This window comes from Pseudomyrmex gracilis, unplaced genomic scaffold (assembly GCF_002006095.1).
Source record: "Pseudomyrmex gracilis isolate BER0280 unplaced genomic scaffold, ASM200609v1 scaffold_87, whole genome shotgun sequence".
Lineage (NCBI taxonomy): Eukaryota > Metazoa > Arthropoda > Insecta > Hymenoptera > Formicidae > Pseudomyrmex > Pseudomyrmex gracilis.
This window is the reverse complement of record NW_018020671.1, coordinates 409,638-428,911: the sequence shown is the minus strand read 5'-3', so window position 1 is coordinate 428,911 and position 19,274 is coordinate 409,638. Positions and strand designations below refer to the sequence as shown.

General features: G+C 35.9%; 5 protein-coding genes across 9 annotated transcripts in view; 1 reads left to right on the top strand and 4 right to left on the bottom strand.

The window, feature by feature from the left end:
• LOC109855361 (glutamine synthetase 2 cytoplasmic) overlaps nucleotides 1-2,520 on the bottom strand; it is a 16,547-nt gene extending 14,027 nt beyond the window's left edge. For both annotated transcript variants that reach the window (XM_020429545.1, XM_020429544.1), the window contains exon 1: nucleotides 2,402-2,520. The gene's annotated coding sequence lies outside the window, so the exon portion shown is untranslated. The remainder of the gene's footprint in view (nucleotides 1-2,401) is intronic.
• Nucleotides 2,521-7,573: 5,053 nt separating this feature from the next.
• On the bottom strand, nucleotides 7,574-9,816 carry LOC109855321 (putative peptidyl-prolyl cis-trans isomerase dodo). The gene is made up of 3 exons (XM_020429457.1): nucleotides 9,669-9,816; nucleotides 8,703-8,915; nucleotides 7,574-8,568 (listed from the first exon to the last, which is right to left on the bottom strand). The coding sequence occupies exons 1-3, from the start codon at nucleotides 9,721-9,723 to the stop codon at nucleotides 8,348-8,350; spliced, it is 489 nt and encodes a 162-aa protein (XP_020285046.1). The 5' UTR covers nucleotides 9,724-9,816; the 3' UTR covers nucleotides 7,574-8,347.
• A 56-nt stretch (nucleotides 9,817-9,872) lies between these two features.
• Nucleotides 9,873-12,544, top strand: LOC109855319 (presenilins-associated rhomboid-like protein, mitochondrial). Of its 2 annotated transcripts, none has more exons than XM_020429452.1 (8): nucleotides 9,873-10,260; nucleotides 10,579-10,768; nucleotides 11,166-11,279; nucleotides 11,356-11,521; nucleotides 11,605-11,825; nucleotides 11,925-12,026; nucleotides 12,151-12,248; nucleotides 12,343-12,544. In XM_020429452.1, exons 1-8 carry the CDS (start codon nucleotides 10,214-10,216, stop codon nucleotides 12,437-12,439), a joined length of 1,035 nt encoding a protein of 344 aa, XP_020285041.1. In that variant the 5' UTR covers nucleotides 9,873-10,213; the 3' UTR covers nucleotides 12,440-12,544. The 2 variants fall into 2 exon arrangements, with proteins under 2 accessions (XP_020285041.1, XP_020285042.1); XM_020429453.1 differs by having other exon boundaries at nucleotides 9,877-10,260; nucleotides 11,166-11,270; nucleotides 12,343-12,542.
• On the bottom strand, nucleotides 12,374-14,528 carry LOC109855320 (S-formylglutathione hydrolase). Of its 2 annotated transcripts, none has more exons than XM_020429455.1 (5): nucleotides 14,418-14,528; nucleotides 14,105-14,175; nucleotides 13,570-13,947; nucleotides 13,261-13,486; nucleotides 12,374-13,115 (listed from the first exon to the last, which is right to left on the bottom strand). In XM_020429455.1, the coding sequence occupies exons 1-5, from the start codon at nucleotides 14,433-14,435 to the stop codon at nucleotides 12,933-12,935; spliced, it is 876 nt and encodes a 291-aa protein (XP_020285044.1). In that variant the 5' UTR covers nucleotides 14,436-14,528; the 3' UTR covers nucleotides 12,374-12,932. The 2 variants fall into 2 exon arrangements, with proteins under 2 accessions (XP_020285044.1, XP_020285045.1); XM_020429456.1 differs by having other exon boundaries at nucleotides 14,381-14,487.
• A 140-nt stretch (nucleotides 14,529-14,668) lies between these two features.
• Nucleotides 14,669-18,928, bottom strand: LOC109855318 (coiled-coil domain-containing protein 39). 2 transcript variants are annotated; one of them, XM_020429450.1, is made up of 11 exons: nucleotides 18,690-18,928; nucleotides 18,094-18,519; nucleotides 17,785-18,006; nucleotides 17,506-17,697; nucleotides 17,174-17,389; nucleotides 16,554-16,937; nucleotides 16,180-16,434; nucleotides 15,618-16,100; nucleotides 15,308-15,520; nucleotides 14,944-15,235; nucleotides 14,669-14,832 (listed from the first exon to the last, which is right to left on the bottom strand). In XM_020429450.1, exons 1-11 carry the CDS (start codon nucleotides 18,789-18,791, stop codon nucleotides 14,723-14,725), a joined length of 2,895 nt encoding a protein of 964 aa, XP_020285039.1. In that variant the 5' UTR covers nucleotides 18,792-18,928; the 3' UTR covers nucleotides 14,669-14,722. The 2 variants fall into 2 exon arrangements, with proteins under 2 accessions (XP_020285039.1, XP_020285040.1); XM_020429451.1 differs by having other exon boundaries at nucleotides 14,669-14,829.
• Between the last annotated feature and the right edge of the window lie 346 nt (nucleotides 18,929-19,274).

The window sequence follows — 19,274 nt, the reverse complement described above, 5'->3', positions numbered from 1 at the left end:
GCATAATTACCATATTTTTATAAACAATGAGCGACGGATAAAACCTTCATATTATTATTCAGGGAGGTGACCTTGATAACATATGTCAAAATTGTTGAGATCGGAAAATAGTCCGTATAACTGCATAATTACCTAATCTTCTTATATAAATTTTCTTTTTGTTGAATTATGCAAATATACAAAATGTATAATATTGCATAAGTTATGCAATAATTTTTTTCAAAATAAATCTTAGTCAACAATTAACAATTAACTAATTTTTACAATGTTATTTCTAAAAAAAGAAAAATTTTTAAAGCATCAGCGCTCGTGTTTTGGATCTCATTATTTTCTTAAAATTGTCATTCACAAGTTTTCTAAAGCTGTTTTGTTAGTTTTTTTTATTAGATTGTTTTTAAACTCTAGCAACGCACATTTGAATTGTTTTAGAATTACTTGTGCTGCAATTTTGCATTTGAGCGAAACAAGTCTTGCATGAAAACTGATAAACAAGGAATAAAAAAAAAAAAAAAAACCAATTTATCTTGTGTGTTTTTACAGCGCGTAATTATCAGTCACTTCTCGCACACGCGTCACACAGAACGAACTATCGAATTAACAAGTGGAGTATCATATTTTCCGTATCGATTCGAAAAAATAACAACGCGTAGTCGGGACTTGAATATAAATTTCCATTCGAAGTCGAACAGATCGAATTCAATCAATTAGAATGTAACAAGCACGACTAAATCTGTCGCAAGAAAACAGAGAGTAAACAAGTATGAATACAGATATTGTGTAAAAAAAAAAAAAATATAAGACAAGGAGAACAGGCGGGCGCTCGTGCAACACATACATATATATATATATATATATATTGTTAGATAGAAGTGTACACAGTATGTTAATGCAAGTTCTGTACGCAGTACCATTTTCTACGTCGTAAATTGCTTGCAAATTGCCGTTATTATTCAATGTACGTTATTGTTATTCCGTACAATAACATATGATGTTTTTTTGTACATACAATATATATATATATACACACGTGTGTGTGTGTCGAAGAGGTTTTTCTCATTAACGAGCAAAATTGTTTGCTTCAAAAGTGGAGCTTCGTAATAATAATGTAATAAACCTTTAAACCGTCGTCTCGCGGTTGTTACAATACGCGCGACAATCGCAAATTGTTTTTTTTGTTCCACAAAATTGTAACACAGTTGTTTTGTTTTTTGTCTCGCGCGCTTTTCTTATTTCAAAACGACGAATTTTAATGATTCGCCGCAATAAGTCACGTGACGCTCTTTTTCTCGTGTTAAAAGCGCGAACGCGCTTATAATAGCGGTATCCGTGTAGGTGCATAAAGCTTTCACGAGATTCGACATTTTTCTATTCTCGCGATGTGGGTCAGTGTCGGTGGTTCATTTACTTACTGTACATTACAAAAGATCGCCCTTGTGCGGCGCAACGCCCACGAGCGACACATGACAGCTTATCGTGGAAATTTACGTTGCGGCAATCGCGATCTAATTTCTTAGTTTGTATGGAAAAGAATATCAATCACATTTGCGAAATATATAACTTGTCGCAATTTTCTGGGAGAAGGGGAGAATTATATCGGACTTCTCGATTCTCGTTTGTCTTTGACCAAAATGTGTACGACGTCAAGAGAGAAATCAATATGTTCCAAAACTTGGATGAGTGGTTTTTTTTTTTTTTTCTAAATCTTACTTAATTGACGAAATCTGCACATTTTCAAAGAGAGTGCGTTAAATAAGTGCGATTCGTATTTGTCAGAGTTTAATACTGACAATAGAGTGTTCTGCAATATATGGTGATACAACCGAAGAAATAAATTGTAGCGTCGATCGAAAACTCGTTAACGTCAATAGAAGATATACAATGCGAGCGTAATTATAAATGCAGCCGTGACTCAGACACACCTTGACTTTGACAGCGCAAATTGCAAAGAATTTTCATTCGTTACGGTAATGCACCTGAACGAACAACAAATTTATCGCGATAGAAAGCGAATGTGTGCGTTTTTTTTTGTTCGTCAACATCTATGACAAAAATTATACTTCGCAGTATCTAAGCGAATAGTGATTGGAAAAGTTTCGTTGCAGATAACTTTGAACGATGAAAACTTGAAGACACAAAATTATTTGGAAAAATTTTACGCATCATATTTGCTCTTTTGTTAATTAGTTTAAAAAAAAACTTTGAATTATATTTTTATATCGTAAAAGAAAAGGATTAATATTCTTGGAATGTCACTGCTACAAAATATAATTTTTGAAAAATTTCTCGAGTTCACGTTATTTGTCACTTTACGGATTCGTAATCGTTTGTGATCGTTAATTTTCACGAAAAAAAAAACAATGAAATTTCCGAATTATCTGGTTGCACACGTTTCAATACTGACCTTCGGTTGATTCAGCAAGATGGTGATTGTCCGTTTCAAAATTTAATCTGCTAAAGGTATCCTATGAGTTACTTTGTCAGGTACTGCTTGTTGATAACGCGATCTGCGATACTGCCGTGACAGCTAGCTCGCGATACTTATGTAGGGGAGTGTTTCAGCGCAAGCGTGCGTCGCTCACCCCGCGCTGAATAACTCTTCCACCTCTCCGTGATGGGCAATGATTATCCGGCAAGATCGTTTGTTCATTGTAAAATTGTTATATATACGTAGAAAATTCTCTCTCGGTCGGATGATTAAGTGGACACACGCAGATCCACGCGATCGCGACATGAACGGAATCGAAATACGGTGTGTGTGTTCGCGTATAATAAAAAATAAATCCCCCAAAATAAAAAAATTCCCCAAGTAGAACAGTAGCCCGGGAAAAAAGTCCTTCACATGCGTACAAATTCTATATCGAGTTACACATCCAGTTGTCTATAATTAGATATAATTGTAATTATTTAATAAAACATTCAAATTTTGAATAAATAATCGAAACACGGTTCTGATAGTTTCTCTCAAAAACAAATGATATGGTTTTTAAGAGCCGGGCGCTGTGGATGAACGTGCGAAATATTTTTTAAATATAAATTAAGATGCGAGTGTGTGTGTGCGTGTGTGTTACTTTGTTTAAAATACAAAATTTCAAATACGCATACGCGCCTTGTCTGTTATTACGAGTTCGAAACAACGCAGACGTGTATGAAAAATATTTGACAAACGAAAAGTTTAAACGCGACTGTTTGTAAAGAGAAATCTTACAAATTGTTAACACACGAGGTAACAATATTTTATTTGCGCGTCACGTTGTTGCATAATTTCACAACTGCACGGTTCACCTGTATATCGTAAAAGACATATTACAATAGCTATCTCTATTCCTCAAGGAAAACCAGCTTGAATATTAATATATAGTTTTCCTATTCCAGTCTACTTGAGAAAATTGCGCGCGGAAACGGAAAAGTGCGAGTACGCGAAGATATCACGCAAGCGTACATTTCTTCTGCGTTCGGATATAAAGCTAAAAAAGCTTTATTGCTTATTAAATGTAGAAGACAAAGCAGCACTTTCAGCACGAGAGAGGACTATTCGAGTTATCATCGTTTTGCGAAAAATTATTTAATATTTATAAGTGCACACACACATACACACACACACACACAAAAGCAATAATAAGAAATGAGCCCGATTCTTCGTAAGTGACGAGTTCATTAAATTTACATTAGAGAATAAAGCACTTTTGCTTGTATCAAAAAAAAAAAAAAAACAATTTGGAGGCGCAAAACAACTCAACTTATGAAACACAAGGAAAACAAAAAAGAAAGAAAGAGAGAGAAGATAATAAAAATAAATGATTAATTTTATTCTAATCTTACACGGAGATAAAATTTATTTTTTTTTATTTTTTTTTTTTTTTTATTATTGCGTGTGCTATATGATATTCCACAGATTAGTATAGCGTGACCAATTTATATGGTAGCATGTTCGTTGCGGGGTCGAAAAATTGAAGTTTGCGCAACTGCTGCTGCCGATCGCTTTAATGAACTCGCCAGGGTCACGCGGAAACGCTTCATTCTAATATGCACGCAGTTCCGCTGCTCTTCGCGTGCATATATGATGCTATTTTGAAAAGAAATATACACAAAAGCGCTTTAGCGTCGGTCTCGTCACGATCGTGTGTTCAATTTCTAAAATTAACCATTTTTCCGTACAAATGCATCTCTCGCGAATCTATAATTTGTTGTACGTCCTGTGTTTCCGCACATATTTTTGCGCATTTATCCTTTGTTTGTAACGCGAATCGCGTTAGTTAAAACTAGCAGAACTCTGTGGAACTCTGTGTTCTCTTATTCATCTCGGTAATCCAATCTGTCTCTTTATTCTGACAAATTGACTTCTTTGAGGTCACACGTATATTGAATTATTTATTAATTTTGTGTTTTACGTCGCGCACGCATTAAACGCGTATATATCGCCCCATGCACACGGAGGAAATTCGTCATTTAGAGGCCCCCTCGGCTGATGGGAACACCGCCGAGCGAAACCTGTCCTAAATTATTATGTAATCGCGCGGAGCACATCTCAACACACATGCAAGAGCAAACCTGGGGAACGTGATTGGTGCAATACGTGTGGCGCGATATGCGTTCACACACACACACACACACACACACACATACAATTTCAGGTAATAATATAGATACCTATATAAAATATCAATCCGGTGTTCAACTGTTTCAAAACATACGAAGATATAACAAAAAATCTGATCGTAGTTGCATAGTGCGTACATTGAAAAACAACTCTACGCACAAAAGAAAATTTTTTAAACGTGTTTTATAAACGTCAACAAATAAATATATATATATATATATATATGTATGTATACATAATTCACAATGGTATAAATTTACATTTCTTCGACAGACTTCGTTAATTATATGCTTTCGAAATGATGCCGGTGGCGATGTGTGAGAAACAACATCGTATACGCGGCTGTCTTAGTATTCAACTCTGTGTGTGTATAAGAAAATTAAATAAAATAAAGAACAGCAAGAACCAAACGCTGAGGGTGTGTACGTGCAAAATATTTTTAAAGGGTGAATTAACATACAATTATAATTCGAGGTAAAATATAATGAAAATTTAATTGAGATGATTCAAGTCAATGCGCACACAGCCACGGACTCGGGAATAACTGCATGATGCACGTTATACAGGGTGTCTGAAATTGTTTTAACACAGTAGGTGTGTACAAAAAAATCATGTGATTTAAAAAAAATAAATATTATCTGATAGAGCGAGAAGCCGCACGCTGCGTTCACTCCGTCTCTCTCGTCGCTTGGAACATTTTTCAGAAGTAAACAATTTTTCTTTGCAACTAAAAATCACACAATTTTGTACACAGAGCCAATCGCTCTCTTTCCACTCAATTAATTAATAACTATTGCAAAGTTTGCAAAATGCTACACGACTCTTGAAAAAGAACGTTCTGTACACGCTCATTAGCGCGTTTCAAGAAGTATATTAACGAAATTCCACCGATACGACAATGTGTTATCGCGCGCGTGAGTGCATACACTAGATAAGTTCAATTATAATCATTTGAGCCATCAACGTTGTCCATTATTCTTTCGAGATATAATCCTCGGGCTATCTAGTCCTCTCACGCATAATGACACTCATTGTCAGTAATTTTATGGAACGTGATTACAACTACAAAAGATAGACCCAAAAATTCGATGAGAAATGTTAAAAAAAAAAAAAAAAAAAACCTGAATAAATATTTGATCTATAGATGTGGAGAAAAAGTTCATCGCTCTCGTTTTTCGCGTTCTCTTTCGAGTTTTTATTTTTCTCACCGAAGAACTTCGTTACGTTTTCGAAATGATGCCGATGGCAATGTGTGAAAAAAAAAGAAACAACAGTTCGTTTCAATGTAAATAAAATGACGAAACTTCATAATTTCTCGCTTCTGACGTCACAATTCAAGAGAACGAGCACAACAATTTTCATTTTTGAGAAAGAAAAATCGAAGGCATCAAAATATACACATTATGTATGTACACAAATGTTTGCGCGATATTATATTTAATAATATGTATATTTCGTTTATTGGTAGAAATCAATGCAAACTGACAAATACATGGTAAAATGCGATAAAACGTTGCATTTTTTTCTTTTTTATAAATAGCATTATCTCTCTTCAGACACTACTTCCTTCATCGTTATTGGATTATACAATCATTCATTTACACGTGTAGTAAAATTAGAAAATGAACAATACCATTAATGGCAATCAATACAGTAGCAATTAATAGATTTATATAAATTATTCATAACGCACATTCGGTGGATTACGAGAAATCTTTTTGAAATTTCTTTAACATTCTCTCGTGCACGCACTTCGACATCGTTCGACATAATGACTGAAAATTTTTACTTAATATCAACGGTAACACTTTTTTTTTTCCTACAAGTAAAAGCGAACGATTCGAGTGAACATTACGCAACTGACTTGTTTGTATCTTTCTATAATAGCTGTATAAATGTTTTTGTTGCTTCGCGATAAACATGTGCGCATGTGTAGAGATCTCTCCTCGAAACGCATACAATTTTCTTAAACATGAGAAGCAAATATTTTCTTGCACTTTTTTTATTTTATTTATATAAATTAGCTAAACAAAGTACATCATCTTTTTTGTTTTCAATATTGCTATATAAAAGATCAAATGTGTGTGAAAAGTGAGACAGAATATAAATTTTCGTTTACATATATATATATATATATACATATATATATAAGTCTAGAGCTAAACCAAAGTGCATGTTGCAGAACAAAAGTCTCTCGGGACCGTATAATAATTACGAATACAAATTCACACACACATAATATATTAAGTTTTACAATATTTTTATGTAGTTTGTTTTTGTTCTCATATATATACTTTATATAGCTAAAAATAATTTACTAGAATTACCCCGATTTTATACTTTTGATAGTAGACTCGCATATTGTTAAGCAATTTCCTCTCCCTTTTTTCCCCCCCGATTACTAAATATTTAAAAAATATTGTACACACGTGTGTATGGAGCTACAGTGAATTATCTAACCGTGAGAACAAATATTTGTTGATTTGTATCACATTACTACGCAAATGTACGAGGAATTATACAGTGTTTCTCGAGCATTGTGTTCGCGAGCCGCTTATAGTTCAATAAGTTTATTCCCCCACCACATCCCGACTTCGGACTTGAGCGTTGTTTACGTCCAACGAGACTTGGCGGCCCTCTTATCTGATGCTACCCACTTTGTCTTGTTTCACTCTTAAGTGTGCTCATTTTTTTTTCGCTTTGTTTTCCTCGCGCTTAAAAATAAAGCAAGCCCTCCGTGTTCTCTTTATTACTGGCGCGCATTGGCCGCTGTTTGGTAAGTTCTTTTTCCGAGAATCACCGAACTGTAAGCGATCGTCAGTGTACCATATATCATTTTTCACATTTCTGCGCGTTCAGCAAAACACACTCTTCACTGATTGTGAATTGTATTTTTCTCAAAAAAAAAACAAAATAAATAAATACGCACACATATATATTATAGAATACAATAATTCTTCAATATAATGAATTAAATAATGAAAACTCAATTTTTATTTCATGCTTGTAGACGCGGATAAATTATTTAAAAGATACACGTAAGATCACATTTCACATAAATGCAATTAACAAGAGTAGCGGGAGGTAAAAACTATTATGCCAATATATTAATATTACTATTATGCTGCAAACTTTTGTCGCTAAAACATGTGTTTTGTGCCATGTTTTTCCGCTATTTGTATTTGGAGAGATTTTGTTTTTCTTTCTTTTGCCTCAAAGCAAAATACATGATTATTGATCATCAATAGTGATATTGAATAGATAGTCCATCCAGCAGGAAGACACATTTAGCGCATTATACACTGACTGATTTATAACTGCGTTATGTATCTTGCGATATAAGAATATATAATGGCAAATGTAAATCTACCGCGAAATTATACACAAATTGTATTGACTAATTGTAAGTATTCACGTTAATCAGTTTATTTCTCCTAGTGTATGTGTCGTGTTGTGTCGCGTGTTTGTGTGTGTGATGTATGCCGAGAATACATCATACCCTTACCTTAATGCTTTTGTCGCTATTTAAAAAATAGAGTACAAATACAATAAAACGGAATCGCTCGAAACAAACGTCAAATTCAAATTCTGACTTAAACAAGTACGTCGCAACAAATTATAAAATAATAATGTTGTGGGAAGAACGATGTGAATTTACAATAAGATAAGATTAAGTCAGAAATAGTTGAAAAGACGAAGAGAGAAGAGACTTCCTCATTGACACACTTTCAGTAAAACATTTCAGCCGGTTTATGCGGTCCGTTGAATGATGTGAATTCCGCTATCTGTGTGTACGGGCGAGGATAGCTCGCCGATTTTGAGAGCGAAAGCAGCTTGTTCAAATGGTTTTTGCATCGCGCCCCGACCAAAGGGTCCGAGGTCACCGCCGCGTTTCGCTGAACTGCAGTCGCTATATTTCGAGGCAAGCTCGGCAAATGTCGCTTTGCCAGATGCAATTTGTTCTCTATATGCTGTTAAGTAAAAAAAAAAAGAGACATTTTTTTGCTTATTGCGCAACACAAGCAAAATAATATTCTGCACAAATAATGTAAGTTGAAAAATATCAATGTATATTTAATATAGTGATATGAGAGATAATATTTACATTTAATCATCTCAAGAGCTTCATCCTTTGACCTAGTAATATTCTCTTCCCGCCAAGATGAAGGTCGTCGAGATCCTGAATGTTTCACAAGTAGATGTGAACATTGCACTTCTTCTGGGCCATCTACCTTGCCATTGCTCGAACGATCTGCGGGCTTGTCCGGTTTATCCCATTGACTTTCTTTAGTATAAATATTTAAATAATAATGTTGACCTGCAACAATTTCATCTATTCAAGTTGGAAATACAAACACAAAGTTTTTTTTTTTTATTACGATTTACGTGGGATTCGAAAAGAAAATGTTTTAAATTTCTTTGAAAACACTTTTATAGAAATCAAACACAATTAACGTATTAAACAAATAATATATTTAACAAATTTATTATACACGTGTTTATAAAATATTTATGTATATAACAACTTAAGAAGTTTTTGTAAAATAGTAAAAGTAACAACGCACCATTTTTTTTTTTTTTTTATTAAAAAACAAACTTTTTAAGACTGAAACAATGTAAAAGAAATGTAAAAACGCTTCGAAAGATCTTGCTCGCGTAAGAATCAACAACAATGAACAGACAAAACAACAACAATGTTTGAAAAAACGTGTGCGATCTGTATTATTTTTCAACAAAACTTTGACACAATGCCACCAATAAAAACGCGATTGCAGTAGCCGCATCTTAGCGCGCATCACTTTTTTTTTGGGGGTTTTTTTTTTAATCAAATAATTCGACGAAGAGGAAGCAAAAAAGTCTAGCGTCGAAATAACGCGCGACGAGGAAATTCGGCGCACAAATCATCTCGATCAAACGAACTTTTCAGCTGTACAATTGATCGTCGTTGTGACGAAAAGTTGAAGTGTCGGAAAAATGCCGGGTCATACGGTGTGATCTCGCCGGCTTTAATAATTTTGCCGGCGATAAACGCGACAGCGAGCTCGCGAAAAACAGATGTTTTTTGACATACCGGTCGATCTGCTGAGCCGTTTTTCCCAACCTGCTGGTAGTTCTTCGTCCGCCATTGCCGTTGAGAGTATTTTCGGAGTATTTTGCTGCCCCTTGTGCGGCGACTCTCACGTCAAACGCTGGCTGCCTCCCGTCTCTCCCACTCGTCTCCATCGCTGGATGAACATTGTGCCGCTTGCCGCGCCCTCGGCACCATACACCTTTCGTAGTTACATTCCGCGATATATACGGATTTCGGAACCATAACCCCACATTCTGGCTGGGCCGTGTGTGTTCCGTTATTTGTCGCTGACAAATGTGACAATAAAGCGACATTGTACGAATAATACCGAAGCGTATTGAAAATCTATAGTATATGTTACGTGAACGCGTCGTGAAGACTGCTGCGCGTCTTCGGTACTTGCCAGGAAACGAGAGTTTTGTCGGACGTCAAATATCTGAGAGGTTATCAAGTTGATCCTGTACACAAAATTTCCTTCGCGTGCATACACAAGTGCTCTGTACATGAAATCTCAGTGCACATTCCGCGATAAATAAACTAACAACATGTCATCTAGGACGCTCTTTTACTTGGGTGACACAGCACATAAATGGTGCGAAGGTTTTTTCACAAAGTTTATATTGTTTTTTAAATAAAAATTTATACGTGTTAACTTAATCTATTTCTGTAAGTTCTTTGATTTATAAATATCATTTTACATAAATTTTCTTATCACCGTGCGTCTTCTTATCACCTTTTTATTTCTTATCGTAAGAGTGTCTTTTTTTAGATTTTTTTTCTATCCATTTGCTATAACATATCGAAGGTAAAATTATTTTATATTTTTATCCTATTAGTTATATATAGTTGTAACTCCATGTTACGGGAAGATAAAATTAGTACTGAGAGAATGTTTTGTTAAAAATTTCAGCGTCTTTGGGACCGCGCAGCTATGCAGGCCGAAATTGCAAACGTTACAGTACAGACAGATAAGAAGTCTGAGAAAATTGTCATTTTCTCCTAAAGCACAGACACAGACTCCTTTTCCTAATGGTATTTGTGTCGAAACTGGAACCGTACAGCCTGCAAGACTGCTTAAACATCTTGGTTTTACAATTATGGTAAATAAATAACACGGTGTCAAAGTTCTTTATAATCTTCTCTTGTATAGGTAAATATAATTTTACAAATAGCTTTAAAATGTAACAGGTTTGTTTTTTTACATATGTATAAACACACATATAAGTAAAAATATCCAAAAAAAACATACAAAAATTAAAACAAGAAAAGATATTACACTCAAGAAATATACAAAATTTTTTCTATTTTTTATCTTTTATTACATTTAAAAACTTTGTCTATAGTATTATAATTTAAAGGTAGAATCCATATGTAATGTGATATTTCTGAATTCACAATACGAAATTGTTTCTAAATTTTTTCTTATATATACATGTTATTATTTACAATTTTTGAATGATTGCAAATAACTCTTTAATTATCTTTGCTTTTGTTTAGTTTAGCGGAGCCTCCATAGCAGGTGCTGCAATTTGGGAGTATGAACGTATCAGAAGCCAAACATATAAAATGATACATCGGTTCAGACAATTTCATAACAGTAATGTATGTAAGGTAGTGTTGAAACAAAAAAGAACATGTTAAGAGATAATTTTCTGTACTTTAATGTATACAATAATGCGTTGGTTAGCGAACAGGATGGAGAGGCCAAATGGAGACATGGTGGAGAAACTTGACGGAAGGACAAAAAGTTTTTGCGCCTATATGTTTTATAAACGTAGTCGTATTCTTAGCCTGGCGAGTGCCGGTGTTACAAAAATCGATGATGCGCTATTTTTGCGCCAATCCCGCTTCTAGTAAGTGATATTATCGTCCCGAGCGACCGTTGAAGAGATTTTTTGTTACTTCGAGCGTTAATTGAAAGTGATTCTGATGTAAGGTGTGTCATGCTGGCCTATGGTACTTTCCACCTTTTCGCATTACACTATTTTCCATCTGGCTGCGAATATGTACGTGTTACATAGCTTTAGCACACTGGCTGTGTCGACACTGGGAAAAGAACAATTCTTGGCGCTTTATTTATCAAGCGGGGTGGTGTCGAGCTTTGCTAGTCACGTTTACAAAACCATGATCGGTACGCCAGGTCTCTCCCTAGGAGCGGTAAGCAATAGTTACATGTGTGAAATAAGTTGCGAAGAGAACCATTACTAGAGAATCACATTTTTTTTTTTATCTTTTAACAAATTTTTTCTATTTCAGTCAGGAGCGATTCTAGGCGTTCTTGGATTTATCTGTGCCCAATATCCTGACATACAACTCAATATTATTTTTCTTCCTATGTTGCCGTTTACAGGAGATATGGTACGCATACTTAGCTTAAATTTTTTTATATTTCGATATTTTACTACATATAAGTGTATAAAAGTAAATAGTAAAACGGTGCGATTTATATAAATAAATAAATTGTATACATATTGTCCACTAGGCAATCAAAGGAATAATGATATTGGATTGTCTTGGTTGTATCTTGGGATGGAAATATTTTGATCATGCCGCACATTTAGGTGGCGTATTATTCGGAATGTAAGTTGTGCGTTACACAATAAATTATTAAAAAATAGCTCGAGTTGCTTTTCGTAATAAATAAAAAAAATCTTTTGTTCTGTGAAAATTGCAGGTTTTGGCAAGCTTGGGGTAACGCTTATATTTGGCAAAAGCGGGAACCGCTTCTGACCTTGTGGCACAGCATTCGAGAACCTCGAAAATCGCAATGATATTTTTCAATTCTAGATTCTTGTTATACTATTCACAGTGTGTATAAAATATTTTATGCATAAATTTTGTAAAACTTCTATTATTACGCGCGCAAATACGTGTTTGCAAAAAAAAAAAAAAAACAGATTTGTCTAAGAAATTAAACTATTATATACGAACACTCTACACAGATATGTTATATATATATATATATATATTTTATTAGTTATATTTTTCATTTTTACATGCTGAAGTATTTCTTCATCAATTCTTGTGAAAAAACAATAACAAAAAAAAAACAATGTATATATAAAAGATATATTAAACATCATCTTTTATATAAAAGAATACAACTTTTATTGTTCTCGTTGAAAAATGCGAGTTTTTCTCTTTCGTTTTTTTTCTTTTTTTTTTCCATCACTATTTGGTTACACAAGAGCATAAAAATCTTCTAAAATAAAGATTTCAATGTTCACCTCAGTAATGTTTTTAACGGTAATAGCGATCTCAGATTTAATTTTTCAGATATTTTATGTGATGTTTGAAATGATCTTCAATAAATGTAGCTATGAAATAGTAGCTGTGATCATAATCGTCTTGAAATCTGAGAGTGAGCGCTATGCCATTGTCTTTCGCAGCATTTAATAGATTCTCTGGTAATAACTGACCTTGCTTCAAAAACTGATCTTCTTTACCCTGAAATATACGAATCTTTGTTTTTCTTTTGTTTTAGCATTGTAACGTGTTAAAAGTAAACAAATGGAAAAATCAGTTCTTATCAGTTATTAATAAAAAAAAAATAAAAATAGAATAACGTAGAAAATTAAAAAAAAAAACGAACCTGATCGATTAAAATGTCCAAGGGCGGGCCGTTGTATTTTTTTGCCAGTTCTGTAGCGTCCCATTCTTTCCACGCGTCGTCGTCTTTTGATCCTCCCAAATATCCTGAAAAGGCTTTCTTTCCCCACGGACATAAAATTGGATTACTTATGGGCGCGAAGGCCGATACTGTTCTGAATTGTCCAGGATTTTTCAAAGCGCAGATTAGAGCACCGTGTCCTCCCATGCTAAATAAACAAAAAAAAAACAAGAAACACTTTTTGGAAACTATTATCTCAAATATTTTTACAACGAATTATTTTTGTCGCACCTATGACCCATTATAGATTGTCTATCCGGTAAAATTGGAAACTCTTTACTGATCAATGCCGGCAGTTCTTTGGTAACATAGCTGTACATCCTGTAATTTTTCTTCCATGGTTCGCGAGTAGCATCCAGATAGAATCCCGCACCAGTACCGAAGTCGTAACTGTCATCTTCGCCAGGAATATTCAATCCTCTTGGACTGGTATCAGGTATGACAAGAAGCACGCCGTGTTCCGCAGCGTATTTCTGAGCTCCGGCCTTCTCACTGAAATTTGCTTCGGTACAAGTTAGACCAGATAACCAGTAGATCACTGGTACAGAATCTTCTTCAGCTTGAGGTGGTAGGTATGTAGCAAATTTCATCTTGCATCCTAATTCTGTACTGTTGAACAACACGTATTGTTTAGTCGTATGTAAAAACAATTTTTACAGGAAAATACAAAGTTAAAAAGAGAGTTGTGTAAAAAAAGCATTATCACACATTGCGCACAATAGTTAGCATGTAAGAATATTTTGGAGTTTAATTGTATCTTATTTACCTGTTGTGCGAATACACTGTCTGCCATCCTCCAAAAATTTTATTACTCTGAACGTGTGTTAATTCAGACATCTGAAAATTATCGTTTAATTTTCAATGTGGAATATCCGGGTGGCATATATTATTTTATCAGAATATGCGACATTAAGGTTAGAAAGCAAAAGATTGTAAACTTGTGGATTAGAAAAATATCGTTAAAAAGAAAAAACATGTCAAGAGAAAAGTTTAATAACAGTTTGATATTTCTTCAGTGCAAAAATTTCTCGAAATTACTTACTTTGTGTCCAAACTACGTAATATCTAAACACACGTACGTAGATGCCAGTAACCATGAGATGCCTGTAACCTTGCTTGTGACCTCGATGTGCGTACTTTTTGCTCTGGACGTTGTATTTCACAGATATTAGTGTGCATGTGTTCTCATATGCGTGTGCTTGTCGCGTAAACACGTACTGAAGACTATTTGATAATCATTTATATATGTGCATTATCATGTTTATTACAGAAAGATAGAGAGCGCAGATTACAGAGGAAGAGTTTTACACATGTCTTGGATTACAGAGTAATTTTCTTCGCGCCGCTATAATCTTATTGATCTTGTATTATAATCGAATTTTGTTTATTTCTTCTGCAATTGTTGCTTCTTGTGCGTGACAGATCGCTTTGATAAAATTACTCTTGTGGAATACGGATCGGACTTCGTCGTATGTTTTGGTACGTTACTTGCTGCTGAAATAAACAAAATATCAAAAATTAAAATTTTTTTTTAAATTGAAAAACTTTTAACTGAAAATTTAATTTTGTTCAAAATTTTAGAAAACAATTTTTTTATGCACGTACAATCTTCAAAGCGTGGTTCTATCTTAATCACGCTGCCAATACTCTCCCTCGACGACGCGAAACCGCTTATGCGGCTTCCGCTTTTCACAGGCTGACCTAACGAAGCCGCGGAACTCGCGCCTGGACTGGCGGACGATCTCGTTGACGGGATAAAACATGGTAATTCGATATTCTTGGCGAGCAATAATTTCTTAACATACGCCTCAGCCTCCACGTGACGAATCGTAAACTCCGCGATATCTTGAAGAACTAACGCGTTCTTCTGCTGAAGTTCTCGCAATTCCACCTCTCTCTGAGAAGCATTTCGTGATGAAAAAATCACAAGAGAATGTGGGATCTAATCGCGGAGGATTATCATCTGTACCTGTTGTAAGAGAATGATATCGTCCGTATTAGAGATATACAAATTTTGTATATCCTTTTGCGCCTTGTGAAGACTCTTGTCGGCTCTGGTTATCTTCTCCCTTTGCTCCACAGTCTGTTTCTCGACACCCGACAAGTAACGTTGCTTGTTTTCCTTCTCTTCCTTCGCTTTCTCAATGTCATCAAGCAGCTGAGTATAATCATTCTGCGCTTTCTGTTCAATAAAAAAAAATTGAACATATTAGATTTGTATTTTTTCTAACTTTTTATTGTTTTTAATGACTAATCGAAAACTGCCACGTTAAAAACACCTGCAATTCGTCGAACAATTCTTGCAGCTGTTTTTGCTTTCGCTGCAGGTCTTGTCGCGCGTTGCGCATCTGCTCGTCGAGTCTTTTCTGCGTTGTGTGCTCCGGTCCGTCCTGATCCACCATACTCAGACTGTCTCTGTACTTGTCGTTGCACACGTTCACCACGCGCAACGTGTTCTCCATGCTGAGTATTTCTTGTTCGGTGCGACCGATAGTTTCGTCCAATTTATCACCTCGTTCCCGCAACATATATCGTTCCTGAGCGTTCTGTATCTTCAGATACGCGGTGCTCATCGGCGCTCCGTCAGAAGTAACGCTTAACATAGCGACGACGTTGTCGTATCGCGCCTGCAACTGCCGTATCCGAGCTTTTCTCTCGGAAATGGCAACGCTCAACTCCGAGCACTCGTTACCGACTATTCTCTTCTGCACGGCGAGCGCTTCCTTCTGCGCTGCGATCTCGGTTGTGCGTTCCTTGAGCGCCTGCGAAAAAAGTAAAAGTAATCGAATGAAGACGCGCGATGAAAAGTGCGAAAAAATACTCTCGGAAAGAGTGGCTTACCGCTTCGAGACGAAGACGATACTTCTCCAGACCGTACACCTTGTCGCTCACGTTCGAGGTCGTTTGCTGAAGTTGCGACACCCGAAGACGCATTATATTCTCCTCCACTTGTCTGTCTTCGTTTTGGGACCGCGCAGCTTTCAATCGCTTCTCCCCTCCGTCCAACAATAACAATAAGTCCTGCTTCTTATTTCGCAGCCGTTCGAGTTCGACGTTCTCGCTCGACAAGCAAATAGACATCCTTCTTATGTCATGCTGAAAAGATAAAAATTGAGAAAGACATTTTCCTTAATTAATTAATCATAAATTAATCGTGAAAAAAATATATAAAGTGAAAAAAAAATATAAACAATAAAGTAATAGATTTTTTTTACTTCCAAATCGGCAATCTGATGCTGTAGCAGCTTGGATGTGGCTAGTTTGTCGCTTAACGAAGCTTGCAACTCCTCAACTTTCTTCTGCTTCTTCTCAGCTTCGGTTGTGTCATGTACGATTCCTTTAATCCGCTCAAATCTCATCTCGCATTTATAAACGTTGAATTTTACTTGATAGAGACTTTCTTTCCTTTCGTTCAGAAGTTTCGTCTCTTTTATCTGCAACTTGCCGAGCAGATCCGATTTTCTCTGTTCGCTTTGCATCTGCATTTGCACGGTTTTTCTTTCGTTTTCCAATTCTAGGATTTTTGTCGAAGCGCGTAAGATCGAATTTTGCAATCGGCGTAATTCCTTGACAATCACAGACTTCTGTTTTTCATCATGCTAAAAAAAGGACAAAACGTCGTAATAAGTTATTGTTATAATACTTATTCCTGTGTTAAAACTACTTTTATCGTTTTGAAAAGCTTTCTTTTTTATTTTGTCGGTGATTTAAAATCGATTTTGCAAGTAAATGCACACGCGCGCGCGCGCGCGCGTGTGTGTGTGTGTGTGTGTGTGTGTGTGTGTGTGTGTGTGTGTGTGTGTGTGTGTGTGTGTGTGACGTAGCGGTTACATACTTCAACCATCTTTTCCAAGCGTTTCGTTCTCTCTTCGACGTTCAACTTCTGGCTCTCAATTTCTTCCAACGTCAACGTTAAATCGTCAATTCGTTTCCTGTAATTATTTATCTTGTTGTATTTATTTTCAATTTCACTCTTCTTGCCCTTCGCATTAATTCGAACTTGCTGTATGCGACGCGCCAAGTCCACTACTAATTTTTTCTGAATCTGAACCTATTCGGACGATTGTCGACAATCAAATAAATAAATAAATCATTTATAATTTGTTCGAAACTCTCTGATTTAACAAAACAAATGTGATATTTTACTAATTGTCTATATATATATACCTCAATGGTGTAACCGCCAATTGCCTCTGTGACTTTGAGTTGGTTTTCTTGCAGCAATTGAAGTTGCTTTTCCGATTGTTTTATTGACTCTTCCAGTTGTTTGTTATTCAAAACTTGATCCTGCAAAAATTTCTCCACCTCTTCCAAATTAGTTTTTTTCTCCTTGCCAATTTCCCGCAATGTTTCGATTTCCTGTGCAAGATAATAACGTGATAATTTTTATTTTAATAATCCAACAGAGAGAAAAGTAAAATAAAAAAAAAAAAAAAAAAACCGCACTTTTAAACAATTCTGTATATCACTGTCTCTCTGTTGTAGGATGGAAATACTTTGCGTCCACTGATTTATCATTTGTTTGCGCTCTTTCAACGCTTCCGTGTGAAATTTTGTAGTGCGATCCAGAACGATTTCCATCTCTTGTATCTCGTCAACGGCTTTAACGACGGTCTGACGATAAGTCTCAAGTTCTGTGGTAAACTTCTGCCGTTCGTGTTCCAATTCCTTGAACATCAAATCAACTATTGCACAAGCTGTCGCACGCAAGATATAATCGCGTGTTCGTATTTTCGCGCAACTTACTTTTCATACCTTGTACTTCTGCGTGTCCTGCCTCATGTAACTCTCTATCAGCTGATTGTCCTCATCTTTCTGCGCAATTTTCTCTTTCCATTTGCTCAAACTCTTCTCGTCAAACTTAACAGTTTGCTTCGCTTCGGCCAGCTTATTTGCCATTCTGAACAACTGTTTCTCCACATTTGACACTCTCCGATTGATATCCGTCCATTCTTTTTCAAATTCACGCGCTTCTTGCCGCAAAGACGATTCCGTGTTGTTGCTCAGCCGATAAAAATGGTCCTCCATCTCCAATTGAGCCAAATGGTCCGTGAGCAGCTTCTGATTGAAATCGTGCTGCACCGCTATGTCACCCTCGTACTTTCTGATCATTTTTAACCGTTCCTCCAAGCTCTCAAGTTGCGCGTTTAAGGAAGCTTTCTGCTTAGTCTTTTGGGCAATCTGTTCATAAAATAAAAAATAATTTGTATGACTGTCTTATTGTTTCGTGTATGTAAGTAATATATAAATTTTAAGTTAAAAAACGAATTGCACAAACAATAATAATAATTTAAAAACAACAGCGTGAGAGAGAAATAAACATTCGCAAAAAAATTAATGAGCGTCTTTACTTCTTCTTGCAGACGTTTGTTCTCCTCATTAGCTATTGGAATTCGAAAACCGTCCTGCCACTCCAGTTGGTTTAAAATCATCTCTATAGCCGTCGTCGCCATGTCGGAGAGAGAAAAAATAGTACCTGTGTATCACTCAAATCAAATTATATTTTGCGACTATTTGCGCAACTCTTTTTACGACATGCCGGCAATATCCATGATGCACGCCCGTGTAAACAAAGTTAAAATAATCAATAAAATAGCGCGTCACGTTGACCGCGGACTTGTTTGTTGTGTGAAACATATTTTATAGGCGCGTTAAGTCTGGGTTTACACGTGACCTGTACGACCGAGCGAACCGAGAACATTCAAACCGACCAATCGCGTTAGATTCGTTTCAGATCAAAACTGGTCTGTTTGCGGTTGGCAATTGGCCGATTGGCTTAAATCGAAAACGGTCTCTGAATCGTTTGTCGGATAAAGAAGAGACGCGCTTCTGGGCCAATCGCTCGGCTTGATTTTTTGTCGGAGCAAATCGCTGATTGGCCACTCCACTTGTTTCACGTGTAACGGACGGAGTGTCCTGTGTGCAAAAGCCATTAG